At 40.7% G+C, this 16,224-nt stretch overlaps 1 protein-coding gene across 1 annotated transcript in view; it reads right to left on the minus strand.

The window, feature by feature from the left end:
* The window catches only part of LOC140242352 (uncharacterized), an 88,290-nt gene that overhangs the window by 26,885 nt on the left and 45,181 nt on the right, over positions 1 to 16,224 (minus strand). Inside the window, exons 3-5 of the mRNA XM_072322088.1 lie at positions 9,337 to 9,441; positions 6,346 to 6,500; positions 3,747 to 4,167 (exon numbers count right to left, since the gene is read on the minus strand). Coding sequence (XP_072178189.1) covers positions 3,747 to 4,167; positions 6,346 to 6,500; positions 9,337 to 9,441 — 681 coding nt within the window. The remainder of the gene's footprint in view (positions 1 to 3,746; positions 4,168 to 6,345; positions 6,501 to 9,336; positions 9,442 to 16,224) is intronic.

Below are 16,224 nucleotides of genomic sequence, written 5' to 3' on the forward strand. Positions count from 1 at the left end.
TAGGGCCCTTTTACCAAGCAGGCAACAACACATGCATGAACTGAAGAAAAAAAACAAAATAGTACGCAAATAAATATAATCGTACAGTGACACTTCAATCACATAATTGTAGACATCCACAGAACAATGAACATCTATCATTCCACTCGAATAACATCAGCGACAAATGCAATTTTACTAGCATTAATTCTATTCTATTTGCACAGTCACACAGGGCCAAGACATTAGACTAGTCACTAAGACCTGGAACCAGAAGAGTGAAACAAGTCAATTCTTTCACAGCACAACACAGTTCCAAGCATGGTGAGAGTCACTCCTATTGATGAAGCCAGTTGAATATCCTTTGTCGGTTTTTGCGCCTGTTTGTTGTTGTTGTTTTTTTCACTGACACAAATGAGATATACTCTATTGAAATATAAAGTGGTGAAAGTGCTCTTGTTTGTAGTCTTGTTCAGAGTGCATATGGTCAAAACACGGTATTGTCTTCTCTTTAGCAATTAATTGAATGTCTGCTACATGTTCTTGAACTTTGTTTTCATCAGGTAATAGTCAACATCTCTTTTGAAGTATATATCTCAAGTATATTTCTCAAGGATTTCTCAAACATTACCATCATAGGAGTCACCATCTCACCATGCTAAAGACCTCAGACAAGCTGGTCTTGTCGCCAAACCATCGCAGCAGTCATTTTCATGCGCAGCCTTGCACGAACAGCGCATAGCTAAAAGAAAAAAACAAAAAAACAACTACAACAGAAAAAAAAAACGGAAAAGATTTGCGCCAGCGATGAGCCACAGGGAGAGTAGCGTAGGCAAGGAAATTTTGGGGGGCGGAAGGGGGTGGGGTGGAGACGCAAAACCAAACTCACATGGGTGAAGGAGGTCAAAAAAGGACCTACGAGGGCATTTCTGTCTATTAAACGCTACATCTAGAGGTACGTACAGGGTTGTCAGTTTGGGTCAACAGAATCTTCATTTCTTTTTTACAGCCGCTTGAAAAAAAAAAAAAAAAACATAATAAGGACAGGAAGAGGCATGTCAAATCCTATTGTTACTCAGCAAGGTGGCATCCAACCAGTAAAATGCATGACTGCCCTTCATGTAAAAGATGAATCCTGTGTAAGTGGACCAAAGGCCATCCAAAAGGGTAGCGGATGGTCGCACTGACATTCTTTGTTACATCCAGCGGTTTTTTCCCCTTCTAAATATAAAACAAAATTATTATCCACATGTTGTTAGAAATCAATCTTGGTAATTCCGAGCTTGCATTATGCCAGAAGTATGACTATAGCAACAGTATGACTATAATAATAAATGCTTGTCTAGTGCAGGTGCATTTAATAACCCACAGAAGATACATGTAATTTGACAGTATCAAAAAGTAGACTCTGGCTTATTAAAACACACATGAAGTTGTTCTACTATGTTGAAAACCCAGCCAACAGGTTGTTCTTTTTTTCTAATCTCTCTTTACAAATATATTTTACTTGGCCATGCAAACACCTAGTCCTCAGAATTAAATCTAACAATCTCACTACCCAAATTAATCTATACAACTTCATTTTTATGTATCTGTAAACAATTCCAACATTATGTTTCACTTGGACAGTATTAAATCTTTAATGAAAATGCATATCAATGGGTAAGAAAATAAGTATGTTTACACTTTTTAGCCAATCCCAATCTACACATTCTGATAATGATCTGTTGATGGCTCATACACAGATCCAAACAAGTTAATCTATTTCTTTGGCAAACCTCAAGGCAAACGGAGGAGAAATTATCAGAATTTCTGTGAATGCTTCGCTTGTCTCTGCATGGTTTCACATCAAGCTTGCTAAAAGGGAAACTCTCCTGTTACAACAGCAAGTCCGTTCTGGCAGTTTGACCAGTTAGTTTCTCATCACAGCTCCAACAAAAGAGGGCAGCATTTCAGACGTTTGTCATTCCTACATTGTCTGCCACTGGACTCTGTTTGACTAGATTTCTGCAGCAACAATACACATTTTGATCATAATTTGAGTCATACTAAAATTCTGTTTCCATTATCTTCCTCATTTCATCTGATAATTTTTCATCATTCCTCTTAATTCCTCTTAATCATATTTCATTAAATTTCATCTTAAATACTCTGTCAACCTGTAGCGAAATGACAGGTTAACTGCATTGTGAGCAAAACTGCTGGTATACCAACGGCAAAATGGCAATAAAATTAAGATTATTTGACTTGGATAGCAGAAATTACTGAAGGGAGCAGCAAAGAGGCATAGTGCTCATAATGAAAATGTGCAAAAATGATTGTAATTGGCCAGGGGGGAAAAAGAAATCTGTATAACTCTCAAATCATAGAAAGGTTGCAGGGTTTGAGAAAATTGAGTGTGTCGAAGGGGGAGCTAATTTGGGGGTCAAACAAAAACACATGGAATTTTTCTGTATCTGTTTGTTTTGTTTTGTGTGTTGGTTGATCCTCCTACGAGCCAACAAAAGCAAAAAGCTTACAAATCGAAAATATGGAGGGGAATATTGGGTCATATACTGTGGAAACAGCTCTTCCAACTTAAAGAGGAAACTGCTCTCGGAAAATATGTCACAGAAAGTGTGTGGAAATGGATGATCATTCATGCTCTGAATTTTGGGGAAAAAATCATGATTCAAATATGCCAAAAAACTGAGGGGGTCGACAATTTTTGGGACAGAGTACATGGACAGTGTCACATGCGTTTCTTGACAGAATGGTCCATCCATTGTTCAAGAATGATTTGGGACGGGTCAGACCCGAAGCGGTACGGGAGCGATGTGGGGGGGCAATACTCACGCCCCCCGTGTCACCCCAAAGGGACAAGCATATGATATAGCTCAGCAGAAGTGTGACTACATATTTAATAGGCCAGAAGCATTCATGAGAGGCTTCAAGAGAGGCTCGAAACAAACGAACAAGGCACAAAGTCAAAATGATCTGCTAAGAGAACCGAATCGCAGATAACTGTGTGTCCAGTAATTCTGCCATTTCTCCAAATGCTTTTCAATAAACTTTCATATCCTTACCTGCCAACTCCAATGAGATAAGTTCTTTTTCAGGGGAATAGAAATGCATACTTACATCTGCGACATAGCTACACTCGTAGGAATAAAGTATGACCGAAATTCTGAGGACTATGGGTGGCCAAGGTTCATGATTATAACTTGAGAGAAAAATCTCGAGGTGACGAGAACACAAGAGAGAATATAAGGCCCCTTAGCTGCCAAACATTGCACTACAGTGCAAGAAATGAGTTGTAGATGGGATTTGCTTTCAACTTGTGCTTTTCAACTGGAACTGTTTGATCTCTTTTCTTTTCTGACAAGCCATCATCCATGGCATGCAGCAGAAGCACAATGTGCAAAACTGTGCTGTTAATTTTACAATTTTCATACAGTACTTGGACAAAATTTCACTAGGTACTGGACAAACTTGTGACTTTGTATTTGTATGATTTATGAATTCCTTTTCTATTTTCCTTGGGTATTTTAATCATTTGATTCTTGTACTGCAGTGACAGTCTGAGGTAGATTTGTTTGACAGGAGGCTCATCTATGAGTTTCAGAATGGTTAATCTGATCTTCGTCACTGTGAGATTTTCCAGCTAAGTCATTTCACTATTTAGCCCCATCCTCAACGAGACACCCGGCTACAGCTACACCTTGGGAGAAGATTCTTGTCAGTAAGAGATTAGAGAGGCAAGAGGGAAGGTATTTTAGTCAGCTTACATGCAAGGTTTGGGGTAGACCGGTGGTGAACAGGCGAGCGCAATGCACCAACAGGCGAGCGTGCATCCGCAAACCCCGGCTCGGGGGTCGTCGCCCCGGGCGACCCGGGCTTCTTCTTACGTGTCTCGGGGACGTGCATCTGGAACCAGTCGTCCTCGTTGGGGCCCAGCCGCACCAGCTTGACGGAGCGGTGGTAGATGTTGGACACGGAGCTGGACAGCTGCTTGGAGCCGGTCAGGTTCGACGTGGGCGACTTGCGGGTCAGCCGGTCCGAGCTGCGGCCCCGCGGCGTTGAGGCGCTGGGGGTCGGCGAGGGACTCTCCCGAGAGCCGAACGCGCTCCATGACCGGCGCTTCTCTCGCGAGGTGTGGGCTGTGTCCTCTCGGTCGCGCGACCGCCGCAGTATTGCCTCTTTCTTTTGCTGCAGTCAAAGTAAAAATGAGAACATTCATTGCTATGTATTGCTGACCCCCAATGCCATCACTCAACACAAAGAAGCACAATTACAAATCACCAGAAGAAGTGAAAATATGAGACTTGCCGTGCCCACACAAGAAAAATCGTTGCAAAACTGGCATACTGACACTTGATCCTCTACTGCAGTCAGCCTACAAACCTTGTTGCAGATATCAAAGTGCAATGAACTGATAATACTCATGTAAGGGATGTACACTGGAGGAGAATGAACATCTGTGAAGCTGAGTGGAAATTTGGCATCCTACTAAACTGTTCAGCTAAAAAGCACAATAATAACCCTAATACAAGGAAAAACTGACGTCTCGAAATCAATCACTATGCATATACTAGCATTAAATAGAGGAGAAATGTCTTATATGTGAGGCAACAGTAATCATTACAGAGTCGCCATTAAATCTGATTGCAAAAACAGACAAAGTTCTTACAATTTACAAGGTGAAAGCAAGAGAGTAAAACAGAGGGGTGATGTACGCTATGAGAGATTTTATCACTTGTCTCCATCTGTACAAATGTATTTGTAAGATCGAAACTGCTGATCTACAATTGAACAAACATGTCAGAAAAAAGGAACCAGCGGGATTCGAACCTGTCATCAACTGTTTTCCATAAGGCGACACTACCACCAGGCTATCCCTGGAACCCAAGCTTCAAATTTCCCACATTTTGATGTTAAGTAGTCCAAGGCGGACATTTGTTCCAAGGTGGGATATTTGTTCCAAGTTCATCATGTCACTACCAGCAACCAGGGATAGCCTGGTGGTAGTATCACTGCCCAAAAAGAAGTAGATGACAGGTTCAAATTCCGCTGATTCTTTTTCTCCGACACGTTCGCTAAATCATACAGGTCAGTAGTTGGCGATCCTACAAATACGTTTGCACAAAGGGAGACAAGCGATAAAAATCTTTCACAGCAATTCACATTGTATTGTTGTTGGGTTTTTGTTTTTTTGGTTTTTTTTTTTGGGGGGGGAGGGGGAGGGGGAGGGGAGGGTGTGAGGAGTGACAGGAGAAGATGACTGGCCTGTAATACACCTGACAGGATCTAAATCATATTACATGCTCGTATCCCCATATCAATTGAAGTGTTTCTCATTCCCACATGAGCACCTTCCCACCCAACATGCAACAAATTAGACGAAACCAGATAGTGTGCACCCTCTTCCGGAGAGAAGCCTACTGGGCAATTTAATCTCAAAACTCCAGATATCACATTTCACACAATCACAGGAAGTGAAAGCCTCTATGACCCCCCCCCCCCCCAAAAAAAAAAAAAAAGTATCACTAGTCATGCTATGGGAACTTTTTAATCTAAAATTTCCACCATACTAAAAGTTCAGCTGGTATAGAGTCGTTGGCATCGAAATGTTTCAGCACTGGTTGGCAATGGGGAAATGTCAAATGGCTAAAGATGGCTCTGGATAAATTGTGGACTTCCAAGACTGCATGCTGTATTTGGGTGCGAGACAAAAATGCCCCTTGATATCCCCTCCTTGTACTCGCCCTCCCTTCTGCCTTTCAGCCACCTTCTCCTCATCCTGTTGACCCTCCTCAGATCAACATTCACCCTGCTAACAGACCCTCTGCCATCCTCCCCATAACACCAACCTCTAACCTCTCTGGAAACAAATTTCGGTTCTCCCTGTAGACTAAACCTTGCCTTTCCCCTCTGAACTGACCTCCACCTTCCCTGAGGGAGCAAATACCTTCCTTGGAAAATCCGCTTTCATACCTGTACACCAGCTTCCACCTTACAGATGGAACTCTTCCCACTACCTTCCCTGTTGACTCACCTCCATCCTCCTTGTGGAGTCCTTTCAACCCTCCCTTCAGACCAACCTTGACTTATTTTGTGGAACCAACCTGCTGCTTGGGACCCATTTCTTCTCTGCCTAGAGACCTTCCTCTACTTTACCAATGGACCCTTCCCATTGACCATTCTTGTTGATTTACCCCTACCTGTGAGCCCACTTCCATCTATTCTGCAGACCTCCTCCAAGCCGTTCCCCCTGGAGTCCCCTTCCCCTTCCCTAGAGAATCCTCCATCTTCCTTTAAGAACCCCTCCACCCCTCCTGTGGACCCATCATCACACTCCTTGAGAAGCAACCTTGCCTATGGACCCACCTGTTCCACCATCTCCTGCTGCCTCCGGCGCTCCTCCACCGCCGCTCTCCTCTGCTCGTTCCTGTCCTTGAGGCTGTCGGCCTTCTTCTGGAGGTGGGCGCGCCGGTTGCTGACGGACCTCTCCTCCCTCTCCCTCAGTTTGGAGGCATCTATCACTGCACACACACACATACATACACACATACACACACATACACACATACAGACACACGCACATGGAAAAGAAATCATAAACAACATGAGCTGGAGGACTTTGAGAGGAAGTTGCTGCTGAATCAAACTCTACCACTATTAAATGCTGATGTCTGGAAAAAGTGTTTTCCTGGAGAAAGATCATTTAGAAATATTTGTCTCCCTGTAGCAATCTGTCAACCTTACAAAACTTCATCATTGTAGAATGTGCTATTGATTACCAAAAAGGTAAATCATTATTACAGAGAATCACATACATGTAATCTGACAACACACAGGAAAATTGGGGATGAAAAGGACGAAAAAGACCTTTTAAACTTTTTCCTTAAGGACGAATGTTCCTTGAAAAAACAAACAACAACAACATCAACAACAACAAAAACTGTTCATTGTTCAGCATAGTTTAGTGAATGCTTTGTACTAATTCACAATTGTTGGTTGAAACTTTATCCTGAAACAATCTTTTTATCAGACAGCAAGCCTGGAAGAGAATACATACAATTTGTATATTTTACATATCATTTCTACTCCGGGAGACTAGATTGATTTACTTCAGTTAGGCACTAAAATGAAAAGAAAATTCTCAGGCCACATGAACACATTCTCCCTCACCACAAATTCCATTCCATACACTTTGCTGATTTGATGAATTCTTCCTTCAGTTATATGCATCATTCACTTTGCTCTGGAGTATTCTTTCGCACCTCTTTCCTGGAAACTGTTCCACAGTGCACAATGTGCACGCACAATGTGCACGCACAATGTGCATCAACAACACTGTCAATATCAAGTTTGCATAACTCACTGAATGCAGCTCTCCCAAAATAAAACAGACAAGAACCTGTTTATGTGTAAGAGCCAACAATGCCAGAGAAATATAAATCAATGTATCTCTGCACTCAACAATCCAGGAAGCAGGGGGAAAAAATTTAAGTGGTGATTATGATCTTGTGGGGGTTGTTGTTGTTGGTGTTGTTGTTGTTATTGTTGGTTTTGATATACTGTCATCCCATCATCCCCATCATGCTTGATTACCCACGGGGCATGAAACTTGGCACGAGTGTATCACAGCAGCCATCAGAGATGCAGGCACAGAACGAGGCTGGCCTGAACGTACTGTTCTCTCAGTGTCGCGACATTGTGACTTCGACTGACTGTAAAAGCGTAAAAGCTTTGGTCAATACCCGCTGTATTTAGCACACTCACGCATGATTACAAACTAACTTGCATCCTTGCTAAAACAAAAGTACGCTGGGGACCAAAAAGAGGGAGATCACTAAATTTGCCAATAAGGCTCTCCCTGGGCCCTGTTTCATTTAACATAGGAACTATATTGAGCCAAAGAATGAACCCAAACATGAGACAGATTCAGATCAAATCTAGTTGGGAAGGATAAATAGACATTCAAGATGTATATTCTAGACCATGTCAAGGTGGGCACGAGATTTTGTTCCAAATAATGGTTCAGTGAATTTTAATGACTACAATGCCCTCTAGCTCACCTTGAATGTCATGATTGTTCGGTTATTATAACATACGGTAATTTGATGCCAAGAATACAAGTTCATCTGGCATCCTTGTGTTTTATTCACAGGTATTTTATTTTACAAGGTGGGGTATTTTTCATGGTGATTCAACCCCATTACAATGAGGCATCAAGGTTAGGTCCAACAATTAAACTGTGGAGCAGAATGACTAATGTCAAAGGAAACCCAGCTGAAGCAAAGCCAAATTGTCTCTCCAAGCATATTCAGTATGACAGGCTTGTGGTGAAAGTCAAACAAACCAAACAAGACGTTAACGCATCGCAGAGAAAGATGTTGTTTCCGGATAGCATCCACATTGAAGCATAGCTCAGTGTTGTGGTCAGCTTAGAAATGCATCCTGAGGCAACATTTTAAAGCAGAAGAGCCTACTTTTGAAAAAAAAAAAAAAAAAAAAAGTGCCCAGGGACATCCAGGGACAATCTCATCAGCACACCACATTTCCATTTCCACTAAACTCTAATCTGATGATGGCCATTTGTCACAATGAATGTGTGTTGGGATATGGATTGAACGAGGACAAGATTTGGCGGCAATGAACGAATACATCTTTACGTGTCATTGACTTTTGGGAGGACGCTCAATGCAACTTCAGTTCTACAAAAAACCCTCCACTGTTACTATTCAAAAGAGACTTTATAAGAATCTAGCATTGGCTCTGCAATCACAGGCTACGTAATTCTTATGCAGTCAAATTGTGTGGATGATTGCATATAGCAGAGGAAATTCACAGACCTTTTTCATTTTTCTTAATACATCCACAAGAGAGGGCAAGCTCATGTGACATTTGACATACATGTATATTATGTACCTAAAAACCATCTGAAGAAGTTGTTCCTTTTTACTCAGTTGCAATAAAAGGCAACTGGCCATTTTTTATGTAGCTTAAAAGCTGAAGTAAACTGTAACAGTGGGGCAATCGCAATGAATTTCACTTGTTCATAATTTTGCAGGCAAGTTTTCTCTTTGTTTCTATGTTCAATGTTTCCCCAAATTGTGTGGTTTTATTTCCCCATGGTTCTGTGGTGCGTGAGATTCATAAAAACTCCCTAAGACCTGGGAAAAATCTCATGATTACAGTCATGGAGTACAGAAGAATAAAACCCATTTGGGTTTTGATTGTTGTTGTTGTTGTTGACTACAAAAATAATCATTTAAATTTTAGCCATTTTTGTCGTTATTTTGAAGGATATTGGGGAGGGGGTGTGCTTATTTGTTTGTTTGTTTGTTTGTTTGTCTGTCTGTCTGTTTTTACCTGGCTCTTTTCTCTGTCTGGTCGGTCTGTCATCCGAGGTGGCAGTGGTGTTCAGGTCGTCATGAGTGGCATCGGCCGTTCCCTTGCTGCCCGAGTCGTCCGTTACTGTTTGGCAGAGAAAAGAAGAGAGATAGAAAAGAAATATAATATAAGCACGGCATATTCACAGGAAATATTCTGGCCGCATGCCACAACAAACCATGCTGCATGAATTGGCAGACAGATTGAATTTATTCATGGAAGCTCTCATGCAGTTATCCTTATGAATTATTTGGTGTGAGGTGAGCAATAAACAGGAAATATATGATGACCGCAGGAAGATTGTGACTGTAATGTATCTTGTTAGGGAGTACCACTGAAGACAAGAATACAGCAGGATAAAAAGGTATGATTTCATTTTTCATAGTTTTGGTCTCATTGACACAAATTGACATTGACCGCAGAAGCTCAGAGAATAACACACATCAATTTACATGTTTGAGATTATTTTTTGTAAACAGAACCAAGCCAACGGCACATTTCATATTTCATAACTTCATAAATACAAATGTCCTTTGACATCGTAAATACACATGGCTGTATTCATTTGCCTGAACAATGCAACTGGACATTAGTAAGGAACACTCCAAACAGAAACACAGAAAAGGACAATAAGTAAATATTCATGCATAAAATCAATCAATCAATCAATCAATCAACCAATCAATCGATTAATCAATCAATCAGTCAATCAATCAATAAATGGCTCCAGTAAATGGGTTAATTGAAGATCCTTGATTGGCACACAAACTTATTTATCATAATTATCACAGGCCTAACTTTGTCTGGAGAGTACTGACCATCACATACATTGTATCAGCCTTTCAATATTTCTATTAATCAAATCCCAAAACAGCTGAACATCAAATTCAGTCTTGCTCTGTAATCTCTCTTTAAAATCAAGTCCGCATAGTGGACAGCAGAGTAGAAGTCAAATAAATCTAAGCCATAGTCATATAACTATTTCCCTGAAAACAATACAAAATAAAACAAGAGTAAATGCTCTTGGCCAGTCACTATCACATGCAAGGAGACCAAATATTTGCAAAATATTATGCTTTGTCAAAACAGCTGAACATCAAATTCAGTCTTGCTCTGTAATCTCTCTTTAAAATCAAGTCCGCATAGTGGACAGCAGAGTAGAAGTCAAATAAATCTAAGCCATAGTCATATAACTATTTCCCTGAAAACAATACAAAATAAAACAAGAGTAAATGCTCTTGGCCAGTCACTATCACATGCAAGGAGACCAAATATTTGCAAAATATTATGCTTTGTCATTACACGCACGTACACTGTGAGTCTTTCCCCCAGCTATATTTGCCAAAGACCCTTCATCATGTCCACGGCTCACATATTTCCATGACTACGCAGAGACCAGGCTCCTCTTTTCTAAAGCTGCGTGGGTTTCAATGGAGCATATTATTACTGAAGTCAGCCCTCAATACCAATGTCACCTGCCTCCCTCAACATCGCTTTCAGAGACACACTTTCATAGTTTGGCATTTTACACAGAGTTCAGTCAGGATGATATTGCTGGGGTTTTTGTGGCTTTTTTAAAGTCATTTTTGCTAATCATTGTGGACAATCTCCATGTCAGGCGAGTCTGAAGTGTCATGTGATTGGTTTCTGATAAAGCTGTCATGTGACTGTCCGACAAAGATGTCCACTAACTCTGTGATGATTCAATCTCTGACATTGTCTAACTTTGTAGAGTGAACAGCAGATAACGTTCACATGCATTTATAGAGAAAAAATTAACACATACATACATACACACGTGCGCGCGCGCACACACACACACACACACACACACACACACACACAAACAAACACTCTAGCATACAAATGTTTTGAGATGATGCTGTCTCCATGACATCTATCAACACATATCACCAATTAATTACTAAAATGCTTACTCTGGCACTGTCCACTACTGTATGGAAAATAATGAGTTACTAATGGAAAATCTAGCTAATCAAAGATTATCACAATTATAAGAGCACATGGCATTCATTTCAGCTGGGATTTTTTTCACAGATCCATGCTACGTACATGTAACTATGTAATATCAAAAACTCTGCTGGTCACACGTATGACCACACAGCTCAGATTTTCAAACCGGAATAACATTCTTAAACAGTGCATTTGGAGTAGATTTCATGGGAAAGTAATTTGTGTGTTTGTGTTTGTGTTTGTGTTTGTGTTCATTGTTGTCTCCCTTTCTTGTGATTATTTTCCTTTCTATTTTCATTTCATCTACACAACAATTACCAATACAAAAAACAAACACTTTTTTTCATTTCCTTCCTTTTGATACTCAATGCCGACAACCAATTACACTATGCTAAGAGAGCAATGGACAAAATATGGACTTTTATATTAAATGAGAAATTATATGAGGTGCAAAAAGAGAGAGAGAAATAAAATGATGAAATAAGGTCTGGATGCTAAGGCTAGTTCTCATCCTGCTAAAAACCGTCGCCCAATTCTCTGCATCGCTCACTTTGCTACAATCTCTGCTGCTCAGCTCGGGATGGGCCACTAGCTGCTGCTGTGCATGTCGTCTAATGATGTATTGAGCGCGAGCTTAGTCACGGACAGGCCAAAATTGCAAATGCCTTCCTAGCACTCGACGCACACATCAGTGGCAACATGGCGCGGCACATACCAGTGCCACGAGCAAACAGCACCTGTCACAGACACCTGTAACATGCAGACTGGCGTCCGGAAAATGCGGCAGATCAATTCCTGACCCTATATACCGCTTCTATCAAAGTGGATGAATGGGGAAGACTAGGTTGACAGACCGCTTCCTGTAGCACGCCTGGGTTCAGCCTGCCATCATGCATCACAATAACATGTGATATGTGGGAGGGGGGGGGGGGGAGTGAGGGTAGGGGCATGAAGGGGAGGGGTACTCTGAGAGGTGGACTTGAGTGATGATCCTCTTTAGCCATGCCCATACCAACAGAGAAGTCAAACGCTAATGACGGCAGAAGGTTTTGTAGTGGACGAAGGAACGACACATTACCATGTGCCATCTTGCTCTGAATAATGAAATCATGGGAGGACATAGACTGATGTGAATACCATGACCTCAAACCTGGCTTGACAGCTCACTCAAATGAATAAATTTTCACTACTCTTGCATTCAACAAAATATATGCAATGCATAACACATCAATAATCTATAGTTGTGGTCTTGACAAAGAATAAACAAAACCAACAATATGCCAGTTTGTAAAGGCATACAGTATGCAGAATTGTTTTAATTGGCCTGTTCCACTATTACTACGAGTTAAAAATGGCAATTCACCGAACGATCTATTCTATCACAAAAAGTCACCCACGAAAACCACTGGCTAGTATGCAATCAGGATCTATTGCTGAACGGTCACAGCAAAATATGATGATGATCAGTCATCACTTACAATTTCAATATGAAACACCTATGAATCTCATTAAAATAGCAAACTGATTTTGATCCACAATGAAATGAAATCAACATGGCATGGAACTCTGAATGACTTTTTGCAAGTTCTACTGGTTCCCATGTGGTTAGACTTGATGGCAGGATCTCACGTGCCAACAATGATACAGCAGATTCCTTCATGTCCTACTCTGTGAGGCTACTGAAAATGCTACGTGAATTATAACAATCACATTTTCAAAAGCAACATTCAACCCTACTAAGTTTGCACTGATTCACACCTACAAATACCGGCAGATCACGACGTATTGATTCGAATTAATCATTGTCAAACTTTGTGCAGTGCCATCGAAAAGTCAGATATGATTGCTCGGCGAGCGCCGCACCTGGCACAGACTTGTGGCAAATGGCTGCATGTGCCTACAGTATGAAATAATTGTCTGTGTAGATACACATAATCCATAGGTCACAAAATGTCCTCAGTCCTGTGCAAGAAAGGAAACCGAACACTAATGCGCCAAAGTGCATGTTTATTCAATAGAGCGAAGGGTACACGTGTGCAAGCACATCACTCCATGCTTGCAATACATGTGGTCTCACATGATGTTATCTTTTGTACATATTGTCTGGGACAATTGCTATCTTTTCTTTAAAAAAAGATAGGGACAAAAGTCTAGACTTCTCATCTCGCTTCAGGCTATAAGGTACATGTACTAGGCAATATATCTAGGCATACAATCATTACAGGTAATTGATTCAATGGCCACTTCAAGCATGCAGCTCAAATTATACAATACAGCCATTTCTCCCTAAATTAGTTACGTTCAGACGGCAGGCCCTAACCTTGAGGTTTAGCTCTTGCCCCCTAACTACGACGTGTGTCCACACGACGAATCTTAACCTCGAGGTTACGAAACCTCGAGGTTACATAAGCTTCTGCCCCCCCCCCCCCCCCCCCCCCCCCCCGCGTAACTACAGTGGGTCCCACTCGATGTTAAAACCACAAAACCGGAAGTTGCAGCCCACACTGCTAACAAGGCGTCTATTTATTCTTTAGTCCAACCCTGTCGGACTCGCTTACAGGTACTCTTTTTTCTCTGTCATGGTATGCAGAGATAGCACTGCACTGATGACTTTAAAATGCCTTTATGAAGACATTCGTCGAAAACATTTTTTTTTTTTTTTTTTTGTAGATATGGGGGCTAGGAGACAAAGGACTAACAACACAGCTTGAATACTTTCAAAGAAACATTTTGTTGTTGTTTTGGGGGGTTGTTGGTTTTTTTGTTTTTTTGGGTTTTTTGACAGAATTACAATCATGTACATTCTAGGGTCATTAGATCATCACAAAATTTCAGCAGATTTATTGTGAACTAATGTCATTACCACTCTTCTGTGTCCAAGCTAAAGAAAGAATCAAGAACGATAAGGCATTGAAAATATTTGACACCATGATGAGCAGAACCATGCTTTCACATTAATGAAAGAAATATCACTCAAGTCAATCATAAACCAAAAATCGGATGGTAAGTGAAAGCATTGTTATTGGAGATTAGTGTACACATTACATGACTGATTTAATTTGTGTGCGTACATGTATTACACACATAGTTTTGACATTGTAAACTGCAAAATTGTACTTGTACAGTCTTCTTCTTCTTCTTCTTCTTCTTCTATAATCTTCAAAGGGCTATAAAATGCAGCCTATCACGAAGATGAATACAACTTGTGTGCACGATGTCAACCCCCCCCCCCCCAACTTTTGGCCTTCAGTGTCTGCGAAGTACAATGTACACCACTAAATATTGTATCTTTTCTCGAAGAAATATGCTACAGTGGGTGAGAGAATACCCTATAAGACTACCCTACACCCACTTCTCACTAACAAAATTTTAAAGGGAATAACATTTCCATTGCCAACATTCACAAGACAGAGAGAAGAGCAGTGGAGAATATACAATGGAATCCCCCCCCCCCCCCATCCCTCACACAAACACTCAGGGCTATCAATCCTTTTGGCAAATCGCTGATCTGGGACCGATAATCGCTTTACAACATTCATTCCTTTCCTAAAGAGCACTGAGCTTTGAAAAGTAACAACAATGCCTCTCCAAACCTCTACAATTTTCTCCAGTCAAATGACTACAATATTTCCCCTCTTCTTGCCTTATTCAAGGCTTCACTGACAGTATTAAGACTCTATAAGAGCCCAAGGTGTCATAAGCGAGGTCTTTGCCGACACATTTATAACAGGCACCATCACATAGTCCAGCAGGAGTGTAAAGAGCACCATGTTCTGTCAGTGAGGGAGCCCCACATACTGAGAACGTACACGTAGTCTCACTTCCATGCTCATTTGTATTTTCCTCTTTCTTCTCCTATTTAGGTGATCCGAGTATCCTCTCGGATCACCTTCTGTATCTGTACTGATTCTTTGTTCTTCTTTTTATTTTCCTTTATTTCTAACCAAAATTTGTGCAGCGGTTAGCTCAGAAAGTACATTGCCTTCAATGTCAAACTTATACCATATATGTATCATGTCCCAAAGACGGCAGATCAAGTAAAATCATAGTGATCAGTCGACCGTGACGTCACTATGACGTCATTATATGAAAACACATTTTCATTCATATCTCATTAATGGAATGGAATTTTGCAATGAAATTTACGTCACATATAATTCAAGTTATGCGCATTCTACTCATGTTCTCAAAATTCAGATTTTTTCTTAAAACGTGCGCGTACGCGCGCGTTGAAATATTTGTATGCTCAAATCGAGCTCAAATTTTTTTTTACACACGTTTTAGACCATTTGGAGCATTTTTTGAAAAATTTAAAAAATTGGACGGACGCGTACGCGTGCGCGCATATACGCACGCATAGCTCATATGCAATTAAAATTTCCACTTTCTTTACACAGATCGGATGCCTGAAATGTCAAGGAATATTTCTACCAAGTTTCAAGTCAATCCGACTCAATATGACGTCATACGGGCCCGTCAAAGTTGAAATTCCCGCGCGCGTCAATGGCGATATACAGTGCAACGATGCCAAAAAAACGCCAATTTTAAATCTGATTTTACTCGTCAGGATGGACGGTGACCCCCCATTTTCTTTACATATTCTGAAAGCTGATGAGTTGGACATGTTATTTCATGGGTTGGTGATGCTGGCAAAATGATTAAAAGATATTAAATTTCTTAATAAAGTAAAAAAAGTAAATTTTCAAAATGACGTCATCAAATTTCAAGTTCACTCGAGTGTATCTCACTTATCCTTAGTCAATTTACACCCAGATTTCAGTATGTTGTAGCTTATTAAATGATCTTTCATTAAAATAATTACAACATTTTGATTGGATGACGGCATCACCTCGTAAAAATGGATTGAAAGTAATATTGTCAAATTTGACCAGT

This window comes from Diadema setosum, chromosome 19 (genome assembly GCF_964275005.1).
Source record: "Diadema setosum chromosome 19, eeDiaSeto1, whole genome shotgun sequence".
Taxonomy (NCBI): Eukaryota; Metazoa; Echinodermata; class Echinoidea; order Diadematoida; family Diadematidae; genus Diadema; species Diadema setosum.